Raw genomic sequence first — 11,960 nt, forward strand, 5'->3', positions numbered from 1 at the left:
CACTGCCAGGATGTTTGAGAATATCCTTTAAATATAATGTCCGACATTCTTTCATTCCGTTCAGTTTATCGTGTTTGGTGCCAAATGGTGCACTAAGATATTCAGAAAAAAAGAAAGAGAAAGAATGATAAATAAAACATACGACAAATGTACGAATCTGATTACCAAATAAAGAATTTTTTACGAAATCATCCAAGAGACTATTCATCAATACAAATTTTACTTTTTTTCTATTCAGTCATTTTTCTTCTATTCCTATAGATTTCTGAACAGTTGTATTGGATTTATTTCTTGACAACTCTTTCATTAGTTTTGATGATTTTTCTGTATAGTGATCTGGTATTGGTAAATCACATCTCCAGGGACAGCATGCTGATTGACTGGATTCTTGTGGCACTTCTTCAGCTTCCTTATGAATATTGCATTCACTGAGAATATAGAACAGTAAGGTCGGTATGAATTATAGTTATCCAATGAAATCGTTAGCAAAGATTGATTTTTTCAATGCTTATTTAAATCAGTAAATATATTTAGTCTACCTGAAGGAAACAGTTTCAATATTTCCCTGACCCTCCACGCATTCTAATTCTTTTTCTATGTTCTTGTCAGTCTGTACCAATTCAGAGTAAATTTTCTCTTGCGATGGAATTGGGATGTCAGGTATGGATGAATCATAGGAAGAGAACGAGGTGGTGTTTGATTTTAAAAAATCAGACAAATCCACCTCGCAGGAACTGCAGTCTTCTGGTAATTCACAAGGTCTGTATTTTGGAATCCATTTCTTAATACATTTCCAGCAACCTCTCTTAATACGGTGCAATTGTTGACTTTGTGAACAAGGTTTGCAGGGAATATTTTTCAGGGCTTCTTTATAAGCCTCTAACTCAAGTTCCTCCTCGATGCGCTTATGTTTCTTAGAAAATACAAATTTTTAAATGACTTAGGGAATGATTGTATATTAAAATTTGAGAAATGCATTCGAAAAAAATAATCAATTTTACAATAAGCTGTTTGTCCTTATCTATTGTAGCAGTAATCACTAAATTTCGAACATCTTCCATTTCTGCTTTTGATACATTTCCATACTTCCAACTCAATAATTTATAAGCAATGTAATGCTTCGGATCTGATGGTCTGTACTGTAAAGCTTTACTCATTGCCCATACTAATGGTACCATTACGTTCTGTCTAAAAGATGATTTTTTCTGATAAACTGAAATCGTATTTCATATAATACGAAAATCAAGAACCTTAAGTAATCATTTCTTTGGGCTATCAATTCCGAGGGAGTTTCCTTTCCTCTCTGTGGATGCATATGGCAAGGACAGATTGGTTGTTGAAAAAATGCCATAATATTTAGATCTGTTGAATTTGTTTCACTCGATGCACTGTTATTAAAGCACATACGGCCGTTTTTTGTAGAAAGAGTTTCACAAGTTATCTCACTAATGTCTGATCCTATCATAGAGTCTAAAGTCATCAGACTATTATTCTTCTGTACTGATTCTATGATAGTTAGACTACATTCGCACGTTACTACCTAGAAAAATAATTAATAATATTTGTTACTGAATAATAATACAAGTGTGGACAGAACCTCCTCCATGCCAGGATGCACATCTCGTTCAGTCTCTACATATCCAAGATCCTTTAGCATCTCTAATGTCTCTTCATCTATTCCTTTCTGTACGATTAACTGCAGAATGTCATCCTCTATACCTAGTCTTTTCAGAAATTGGATCATCCTCGGGGAAATAGAAATTACTGCTCCTTGCCAGCTGAGAATTCCTGGCACATCGATCCCACCTAATACCAATTGCGCCAGTCGACACTCATTTTGAGAAATAATTCCATGGAGGACAATGCTCTGACATTGAAATTTTTTTAAACCGATGGCTTTTAGATTTAAGAATAGTAGATCATCAAAATCCTGAGTCCAGGTCTTACGAGAATTCATTATCTCAGATGTTACGTTAAAACGTTTAAAGTAATCCAGTTCTCTTGCCGTGAGATTCCGTAAACCGAACTTCATGGCTCTTATTATCTCCATTTCTGTCATGCCTGGATTAATTAATTTATAAATATTTTGGAACAAATTAAAATAATTAAAGATTCTACTATAAAGCCAATGATCAATTACCACTTTGGTACAGTTCCTCTAATACTTTTTCATTATATATTCCACGGTGTATTACAGGATCGTATGGAGTTCTTGAAAGTATTGGTTTTACTTCCGCAATTGTTATTTTATCATATAGATAAGCTGGTTCTACTCTAGCTCTTCGTAAAAGTCTTTCACTTAATAAAAATATCAGTTTATCTTTATCCCATTTTCCATATACTTTGACGCGCTTGTTTGTCAGGGTGATATGTACTTTTACTCTTTCATCTTCTATCGGTGAGTATGGTCGTTGATATATGTTTAAAGTTTCTGGCAGAGATTGGCATTCTTGAACATTGTCCTATAAAATAAAAAGTTCTAGAAAGTTTTTCCATATATAAATATAAATAATCAAAATGTAATACCTTTTTTAATGATTTATGACCTTTGGATCGCATAGCACATATTTCACAATCAGTAGATACTTCAGCATAATGACTTTGGATTTTGGAAATATCTTCATTGGAATTCTTTCTTGGATAACTCTCTTTCGTTGCTTGAGCAAGAATTTTATTTATTTCTAACATAATTCTTAAGACGTGTTAAGGTTCCTTTCATAATAACACAGAACCTAATTTTAAACTTTTTAAACTTGACCATAGAGATGAATGTATTCGTTTGTTTCAATTACGTATGAATCAGGCAAGTGTTTTATGAGTAATTGTTTTAATAAATTAGTTGAAGCTTTTTTAAATAAATTATCTGAATTTATGCAAAGAATATTTTATTTACAAAGAGTCACGTTTACAAGAATGCAGTATATATTACTTAAATTTATATATAGCAAATCATTACCACTTTTGCATCCACAGTTTGCAGAATGTAATAGTAACGGGGTGATTTATTACCAAAAATCATTCGAAAGTCCTTCGCTTGAAAGAATTTACGACAAACTTTCATAGCATATGGGTATTATTGGTGATACAGAAAATTTCTTGTATGTACAAGAATATACATTGTCTGATTGGGCTGTGCGACAGAGTAAAATAAAGATTGAATTAAAAAAAGATTCATTTGATAACTTGATATAGTCAACACATACAATATGTGGATATAAAGTTACAACTGCACCATGAACTATTGGCTACACTATCAATTATTAATATATTATTCTTGACGGCTGTATGTACGACGTATTTACACGAAATCTCACCTTTATTTTAAGACATTCCCTATAACAAATATAGTGCCTCATAAATAATTATAGTCCGAGAATTAGAAGCAAACTATTGCGTATTATTAAATTAGTACCGTGATGGATACAAAAAATTATACTATTCTTGCTTCAACTATAACTGTGCTCCGAAGCAGAATATGTAGCAGCTGATTACTTTCAGGTATCTCTTCTAATTTTCAGATTGGCATAGGACAATATTGGGTTACTGTTATCGTCACGATAATAGCGTTCTTAGATATACAGAACGTTAAACTAAACTGCAGTAACAACTTGAGTAAGCTTCTTGAGGTTGATAATCATCTGTTAGTTGCAGTCCTCTCTTACCTATACGCTGTCTTGCACCACCTGTGTTTCCATTACCAGGCAGTCTTAATGAATGTGTATCCCAAAGTCCAGGTGTCTGTATAATCTAGAATTTTATAGTTCGTTATTAATGTGTTATAGTTTTTATTCTTGTAAGAAGGATGGTTTATATGAACCTTCTGTACAAGCTCTTCGAAACAACATTTGACACCATCTGCGGTTTTTGCACTGCTCTCTATGTATAAAGTCTGATGCCTTCTTGCAAACTGTAATCCTTCCTCCGTGCTCACCTCTCTATTTGGTAAGTCAATTTTGTTCCCAACAACCATTTTTACTATGTCAGTTTTGTTACAATAGGTGTTTAGTTCATTAAGCCATGTTTCGAGTTTAATAAAAGTATTTCTGTCTGTAACATCATACATTAGGATGGCACCCTGTCCATCTCTGTAATAACTAGGAGTTAAGGTCCGGAACCGTTCCTGTCCTGCAGTGTCCTATTTGGTATACCATATAGTTACAAAGTAAATTTCAGTAGAAATAATTCAAGTAAAAATAGAAAACTTATAAATAGCATCATTCTGCCACTTAAGGAATGTTAAAAAGAAACAAACCCAAATAGCCAGTTTAACGGTATTTCCATCGATTGTGACTTGTTTTGTTTTGTAGTCCATGCCTACGGTACTTTGCATATTTTCATAAAACTCATCCTCGGTGAATCTCAATAGGATACTATAATTAAAAATAAAGAGTGAAATTCACAGTTACCTATAAATACCCATCACCTTTTCACATTGAGGACAACTTTCCATCATGCTACATGTACAATAGCATTTACATAATTAATATTACAATTATACCTGGATTTTCCAACATTTGATTCTCCTATCATAAGGAGTTTAAGTGTCGTTAAAATATCCTGATCCATGACTGATTTGCCACCGTCAAATTATTTTTGTCTTTCTCGAGTAACACTGTAAACTTAGCCTTAATTCTCAAAAGGATTTTCAAAAGCTGGCGTTCACAGTCCACGAGCGTAGAAAATATCAGAAAAATCCTCGTAGTCCAACGTAATTTCGACGACGAATTAGACACAAATAATCAAGAAAATCAGAAGTAACTGCGTCATGTAATTCTGCATATGACACATTCATTACATCCCCATAAGTGTCGCTATAACGTGATCAAGATGAGGGTAGATGTCTCCACTGTTCTTAACCTACAACCCTAACATCTGAGCATCAAACGTCAAACGATGACATTTCTCCCTGGTTTCAATTCTTAGTCATTACTTTAAAACTAGTCAATTAATTTCACAATTCTTCTATAACCTCGCACCGCGTACACAAACAATTCAAAAGAATTAAGTGTTACTTCATGAAAAATACCGAGAAACTGCTAAAACGAACAGTGAAAACTCTGTAAACCGTGACTCTAATCGTGCCGATTAAAATTCATTACCATCAGGTAACTAAGTCATTGTCAATGACTATCATTCAGCAAGTATAGTAAGTAGTGCTACAGTACACGCAAGTGTGCCAAGTAATTAAGAGATAAAGATAAAAGAGGAGGTTTAGATAGAATAGAGGTGGTTATAGGGGATCGCTATAGGAGGGAAGATGGCCGCCAGTGATTCTTGCGCGAAGCTACCACGAAGGGTTTGCGGTCCGTTGTGCTCGCGGAAATGGAACGCTGCGACATAGAAGTGTCACTGTCATTATTAAAGTGAAGTGCGCGCTCGAGGTGGCTCGCACGAGGTGACGTGAAGTGGATTGCGGACAGTGAAAGACAGCCGAAATGGCATCGGACAGGTAGGGCTGATCCTGCGATTTGGCAAGGGGCAGCAGGATTACCTACTGCTTACGATGTACCGAGTGCATGATAGTACACGGACACGGTAGTGAGTACGATAGTTCACAGCGCCGATATCATGGAGATAGTTCATTTTTCACTTATCCTAGATTAAGAATACATATCGTAATGCATGAAAAATGTTTCAAAAAAAGATATTCCGGTATCACACTAAGACTCTCTGACAAGTATTTACTAGGGCTATAGGACACGAATGGGTGGGACCTTTTACTCGGTACTTCCTATATAGATACAGTATTCCATAACTTTTATCAATTATTGTTATTGTAGCCAGACTTCCCTGAATATATTAGCCTCCTCATCGGTCTAGTGGATAAGTTTCCGCGGTTCATTTCAACCAATTGAATCGCCTGCATGACATCAGCCACTTCCCTGTCTTCTTGCGGCCAGCATTCCTATCAATTACAGCCACGGCGGTGGGGGCGAACTCCCTCTTTTTAGCATGCGAACACTCCTAGATTTTAATTCCATTTTCGAATACACAATTCGCAACAGGCACGTACGGGCACGAAATTTCTTTATTCTATTTTGACGTTTCTTAAGGTTATTCAGATTTATCGTAAATTTTTTTGTTCTTGCTTTTCGTTTCTTTTACTTCATCTCTGGTTACCACATAAGTGAGAATGACCGAGAACTTTGGGTCGTGACGTGATACAAGGGTAATTTAAAATGTCTTGCTGTGAGATTTATTGTTTGCTTGTGATGCATCTATTTTATTTTTCTTATCATCGGTGTAGCTCTTATCCAGGCACAATGGAAGATTCATGACACTAGATCCTTTACTATCGTCTTATCTACTTTAGATGTAAGTTAACGCCTTAGAGAGCGATGAGAAGTTTCTTCATGCTTGCAGATGAATGAGGAATTAGGAGTTTTAAGATTTTTATATAGTGAGTTATATTTTATGCATTTTTGGAATTTAGTTGGTTTTGTATATTTATTATTGCAGCAGAATGGAATGGGTGGAAATTATAGAGCCTCGAACCAAGGAGCATATGTATGCTAATTTGACAACTGGAGAATGTGTCTGGGACCCACCACCAGGTGTGCCTGTGTAAGTTCAACAATATTTCACTTTGTCTTTAATATGATCTTTATTTTGTACTTGATACAATAGATACATCTTGCAGTTAGAGTAAAGTACAATCAGTATGGAGAAAGTTGTCATTTTAAAGTTTTCTTTTTACAGTCTAAAACCTCAATGACTGGATTTTCTCTCTTAAGACTTCCTCTTAGAAATCCAGGTAGCTTACTGAGACTTTCTGCTATTTCTCTTTCCTTTCAAACTTATTGATTATTATGAATAAAAAAACAAGTAAATCAATTTCTAAAGTGAGTCCCATAGCATAATCTTATATCAGCACACTTCTGCCTGTACAGAATAAAAAATCTGGTGCATGAATATATAGTTAATGTAGAAAGTTGAGTGCAAATTGGAAACTAATTTTACATATGAATGATTATAGGAAAAAAACAGATAATAATCAGTGGTGGGAGCTGTTTGATCAAAATACTTCACGATTCTACTATTACAATGCAACTTCTCAGAAGACTGTCTGGCATCGACCAACCGATTGTGACATCATACCATTAGCAAAGCTACAGGTAAGTGTTTAATGTTGTCTTCCTAGGATACCATATATGCATCAGAAAGACCAATAACCATTTTATAAATTTAAGGCTTAATTATAGTCAGTCATACTCTATTGTGAGTGGCCATCCTTTATTTTGTGATTTGTGGGGGCAATAAAGAATGCATACCATTGCTCATGGTGCATATAGTGGGTAGAACAACTTTGCTAGCAGTGAGCTCTCTTCTTAGCTATAAATAGAAGTTTGTAGTTGGGAGAAAAAACTCTGGTTTATATTATGCTGTACCATCAGCTACAAAAACTCAGGACTACGTCGTAGACTTACACTTGGCGTTTACGCTCGCTCCTTAAGGCTGACGGAATGCGGAGCGCCGAATGACAAGCGTTTACGGGTTAAAGCGCCATCTGCTTCCCGGAGAGAAAGCCCTGCGGCAATATGTGAAACCTCCGTTAAACTTGAAGTTGTTGTGCAAATATTTCTTAACGATGGTGTCATTCGCTATTCGCTTCCTGAAAGATCTTCAAATAGATCTCTAGATTGTTTTCCTATGTCAGTACGCTATTCAACCATTCCTACACGTCTGACCTCATTATTTTTTGGTCTGTTTGTTGTACAGCTTCTTACAGCATATTTTTTTCTTATCGGAACTTCTCACGTCCTTCCATAGCATAACTCAGTTTCAGTTTATATTATATTAATGTCAAGATGTATAATCTACAATGTACGTTGTCTCTTTTGAATTTCTATGAAAGAAAAGTGCTCGAGATTTTCTCTGATTATGCATATCAGGTAAAAATGAGAAAAATTTTGTTTTAAGTATCATTAAAATTGCTTGTAGACGTTAAAGCAGAATACAGAACCAGCTGGGGGTTGTAGCGATGCGCAAAGAGGGAACGAGCCCAGGAAGAAGGAGACTGTCTCAACACAAACTCAGACACCCTCTGTTGGCCGGTCACCGCGTTTCAATCACCAGGAGAATCCTAACTTAGCTGCCACGCTGGTAATTAAATTACAGTAATGGTTGTCTTGACCATTTGCTGCGTCTGGAGCAATTATTAATGCTGTTGCACGTTGTGGATTGCAGCAAGTTGGCGGAATATGCAAGCCACGTTCATCTGCTATAGGAGTAGACCTGCAGACATCACCACCATCTCCGTCGCCATCCACTAGACGTCACCATCACCATCATCATCATCACCACAGTAATAGGCACCATCATAGGCACCATGAACAACCAACAACCCGTCGTCATCATAATCATTCTCAGGATTCTGGACGGTCCAGTGACAGTTCCGTATCACACAGTCGCACTTCCTTGGAGTCGACTGGCTACAGATTACTGGACTCTCCTCATCGTCATCATCATCGATCAGCCGCCCAGCCGCAACAACCAGTTCCTTCGCAGCCATCTCATCGCCAGCACTCGGGTACCCTGGAGATCAGGTCTCATAAGAGTGGTACCCTCGAGAGTGCGAAGAATCAGAAATCATTGCCGTCTACAGAGCCGCCGCCTTTGGGACTCTCACTCTCCACGAGCACTCCTTTGTTTAAGAAGAAGACGTTCGCTGAACCTCAGAGGGAAATCAGAATTGGAAACTTGGACATGGAGAAGAGTAAAAATGGTCGGGAGAGTAACAGGGGTTCCTATGGGCCAGAGCCCAGCACCTCACCCTATAGAGAATCTATGCTAGAATCCAGAGCATTTAGACAGGAAATGCCACCCTATAGACCACCGGAAGTGCAGCTAAGCCACAGTTACAAAGCTCAGGGTGACAAATATGGTTCCCTGGTAGAGACAGGTAATCGCTACCACAGGGATCGCGAACGGGAGCTACATCATAGAGAACGTGTTAATAGTCTTGACAAAACTAACAGTGCAGCATTTTATCCAAGTTCCATGCACCCACGAAACGCCAATAAGCAGGAAGGTGCTGGTAGTATCGGTAGGCTGCACCATGGATGCCCAGCGTCGCTTTCCGAAGCAAATGTTAGAGAAAAATATGGCGCCATGTTAGCTGAGAGGAACGAGCCAGCCAAGAGTCTCGTACGTGGAGTAGCAGTACTTGGTAACGTGTCCAAGCAGAGGAGTCTTGAGGTATCCGAAAGAGAGCGTGACCGAGAGAGAGATAGAGAGCGTGAAAGAGATTACAGAAGAACAACAGCTTGCAACAACTCGTTGGATTGTAAGGGAAAAAAAAAAACATAGAATTATATATAATTAAAATCCTGATAGGAACTTTTTTTATGAATTTTGTAATTTTCCATAGGTCCTCCTCAGCCACTAGCTCGTAGTTACAGCTTTGTGCAACAACAGAAACAGCAGCAAAAGATTCAACAGCAACAGCAGCAACAGAACAGAAGACGCGACAGGGACGATGATTCTATGCATGAACGTTACCTGGTGGGTCAGACTCACCCGCAATCTCAACAACAAGTCAGCAGTAATACCACCAGCAGCAACAGCAGCAACAGCAGTAGTAACAGTGCTGTTGGCGATGACCTAGAAAGCAACATTGATGGTGATAACGGGAAAAAACGAAGCAACGGGAATCCTAGTCCACCGCCATCTCCCTTTTATGGAAATCTTCTAGTGGACGCTGATCATCTGCTACCTCTTCAGCATTACATCATTCAGCAGGCGAAGCTCTCCGGTATTCTATTAAATTATCTGTGTGTGAGCATGCTTAGGAAATAATGTTAATTACAAGTTCCCATCTGTCAAGGAACACATGCATAATCTCGTACAGACGATTGACCATCTGGTGTTTATCTTTGACGTAGGTTGTTACAAGTTTGGAGATCCTTTGTTAGTGGAAGAAGGCGACGATTCACTGGATGAGGAAGGCGGCAGAGGTGGTGGAATTGGAGGCAGAGCTGATGACGACTCTGACGATCAGTTCGCTGATGACGAAGCTGCTAGCAATCAGGGTGATTCGTCTAGTCAGGAGTATCTTGAGGATCACTATGCAGGTGAATAGAAGGCCTATTGATTATTAATTTACTTTTGTCGTAAATCATCTGAAGGCATATTGAATGATTTGTTGTAGACTTGGGGAATTACGATACCGCAGGATTGGCCACATATTATAATACTGCGGATACTTTGACGAGACCGCAAGTTACACCTCCGCCCCCGCCTACTATAGTTTCCCATACGGAGCCACGAGAAAATTTGGTTGTGACTAGACCGGTGTCACTTCCTGCTTCAACTGCAGTGTCAGGAACTGGTGCTGGAATTGGAGTTGATACTGTGGATCTAGACGAGGCACGTAGAGATGACAGTACCGGTGGTGGCGATATCGAGAAATACGCGCAGGATAACCTCAATTTGAATTGTGGTCGTCCTAAGGGACTAAGGTTGCTCTTCCGTAAGAAGTTCAGCGTACGTGATATCCTGAGCTGGTCCAAGGATCCTATTCCCCAGCCAATGCTTGTGGTCGTCGATGGTGAGAAATTGTTAAAGAGAGAAGCCTGCAATCTCTTCAGACTAGTCCAAGTTTATATGGGTGACCGGAAGGCCAATGTGGGCATGACCTTGGATGGTGTTGCTATGGATATCGTTAATACTGCTTTCACCAAACCCCCATTGCGCGATGAACTCTACGTGCAAATATGTCGTCAGACCACTGAGAATCCCAGGAAGGAGAGTTTGAGACGTGGCTGGGAACTCATGGCCGTTTGTTTGGCCTTCGTCCCACCTAGTGCTACTTTCGAACCATATCTAGAAGGCTATATGAATAGACATCGAGACCCTAATTTTCAATTTCCTGAAGTGGCTAAATGGCCGATTCACGTCCAGGTTAGTCATTACGCAACTGTCGCTTGTCGGCGTCTTCAGCGCATTGGTGCTCATGGAAAGCGACAGCCTCGTAAAGCTACCATCGAGGACATAGATCAAGCTAGAGTAAGTACAAAAAAAATAAAACTTTGACCATGAGGATGGCGTGATATCACCAGGATTTTAATAACACAAATCTTGATCTGTAGATTCAAATCTTCCGTGCCTCCATGTTCGGCGCGACGCTCTCTGAAGTAATGGCTTTGCAACGTGACCGGTTTCCCCAGAGAGAGCTACCTTGGGTACAGACAACACTAACGCGTCAAGTCCTAGTACGTGGTGGAACATTGACCGAGGGTATCTTCCGTGTATCCGCCGACGCCGACGAAGTCAGCGCCTTGAAATCTTGCTTGGACAGGTTTGAAGATGGCGCAATACTTGCTGCATCCCAGGATGCCCACGCTCCAGCTTCACTTCTGAAACTCTGGGTTCGTGAGCTCTACGAACCTTTAATTCCTGACTCCTTTTACACGGAGTGCGTTTCGATGCGGCATGATGATGCAGAAGCGTCCGCCGCAAGCGTTGCTGCCCTCGTTGATCGACTTCCTGATCTCAACCGTCGGGTACTTTCTCACCTGGTGCGATTCCTTCAGGTAGGCTATCTTTCATGCAATAGACAATTTCTCGTATCATTGTACTCCTCATAAACCTTACCTAACCGCACTCTATATTTCTTGACAGATTTTTGCCAGGCCAGAGGTCGTCGCCCGGACCAAGATGGATGCCAATAACTTAGCGATGGTGATGGCACCGAATATTCTTAGATGTACCTCTCAGGATCCAAGAGTCATCTTGGAAAACGCCCGCAAGGAGATGGCTTTTGTGCGCACTCTAATAGAGTCTCTGGATACCGCTTGGGTGGACGATCTTCACTGACCATCCCGTTGTCGCTAGAACGCTCTAGACTATTATGCCAAATCAACCAGTTGTATATTCGTCACTATTACTACTATTATTCTTAACTATCATCCTTTTCGTTCGTGATCACCAGACTACTCGATAATAGCCCCCCCCCCCCC

At 39.2% G+C, this 11,960-nt stretch overlaps 3 protein-coding genes across 11 annotated transcripts; 1 reads left to right on the forward strand and 2 right to left on the reverse strand.

Moving 5' to 3' along the window:
- Positions 1-15: 15 nt before the first annotated feature.
- LOC107264199 lies at positions 16-2,759 on the reverse strand. Its single transcript, XM_025081145.1, has 7 exons — positions 2,527-2,759; positions 2,141-2,462; positions 1,598-2,061; positions 1,251-1,540; positions 1,002-1,188; positions 540-913; positions 16-428 (listed from the first exon to the last, which is right to left on the reverse strand). The coding sequence occupies exons 1-7, from the start codon at positions 2,686-2,688 to the stop codon at positions 239-241; spliced, it is 1,989 nt and encodes a 662-aa protein (XP_024936913.1). The 5' UTR covers positions 2,689-2,759; the 3' UTR covers positions 16-238.
- Positions 2,760-2,868: 109 nt separating this feature from the next.
- Positions 2,869-4,818, reverse strand: LOC107264144 (ras-related protein Rab-18-B). The gene is made up of 4 exons (XM_015732119.1): positions 4,499-4,818; positions 4,253-4,370; positions 3,818-4,135; positions 2,869-3,747 (listed from the first exon to the last, which is right to left on the reverse strand). The coding sequence occupies exons 1-4, from the start codon at positions 4,564-4,566 to the stop codon at positions 3,586-3,588; spliced, it is 666 nt and encodes a 221-aa protein (XP_015587605.1). The 5' UTR covers positions 4,567-4,818; the 3' UTR covers positions 2,869-3,585.
- A 150-nt stretch (positions 4,819-4,968) lies between these two features.
- On the forward strand, positions 4,969-11,954 carry LOC107263829 (rho GTPase-activating protein 39). 9 transcript variants are annotated; one of them, XM_025080927.1, is made up of 11 exons: positions 5,019-5,146; positions 5,237-5,538; positions 6,460-6,564; positions 6,977-7,115; positions 7,942-8,103; positions 8,188-9,286; positions 9,371-9,754; positions 9,885-10,073; positions 10,151-11,007; positions 11,091-11,534; positions 11,623-11,954. In XM_025080927.1, the coding sequence occupies exons 2-11, from the start codon at positions 5,504-5,506 to the stop codon at positions 11,815-11,817; spliced, it is 3,609 nt and encodes a 1,202-aa protein (XP_024936695.1). In that variant the 5' UTR covers positions 5,019-5,146; positions 5,237-5,503; the 3' UTR covers positions 11,818-11,954. The 9 variants fall into 9 exon arrangements, with proteins under 9 accessions (XP_015587316.1, XP_024936657.1, XP_015587143.1 ...); XM_015731913.2 differs by lacking the exons at positions 5,019-5,146; positions 5,237-5,538 and adding exons at positions 6,013-6,169; positions 6,248-6,315; XM_015731830.2 differs by lacking the exon at positions 5,237-5,538 and having other exon boundaries at positions 4,969-5,105.
- The last annotated feature ends 6 nt before the right edge of the window (positions 11,955-11,960 follow it).

The sequence above is a fragment of the Cephus cinctus genome, unplaced genomic scaffold (assembly GCF_000341935.2).
Source record: "Cephus cinctus unplaced genomic scaffold, Ccin1 Ccin1_contig_4050717, whole genome shotgun sequence".
Classification (NCBI taxonomy): Eukaryota; Metazoa; Arthropoda; class Insecta; order Hymenoptera; family Cephidae; genus Cephus; species Cephus cinctus.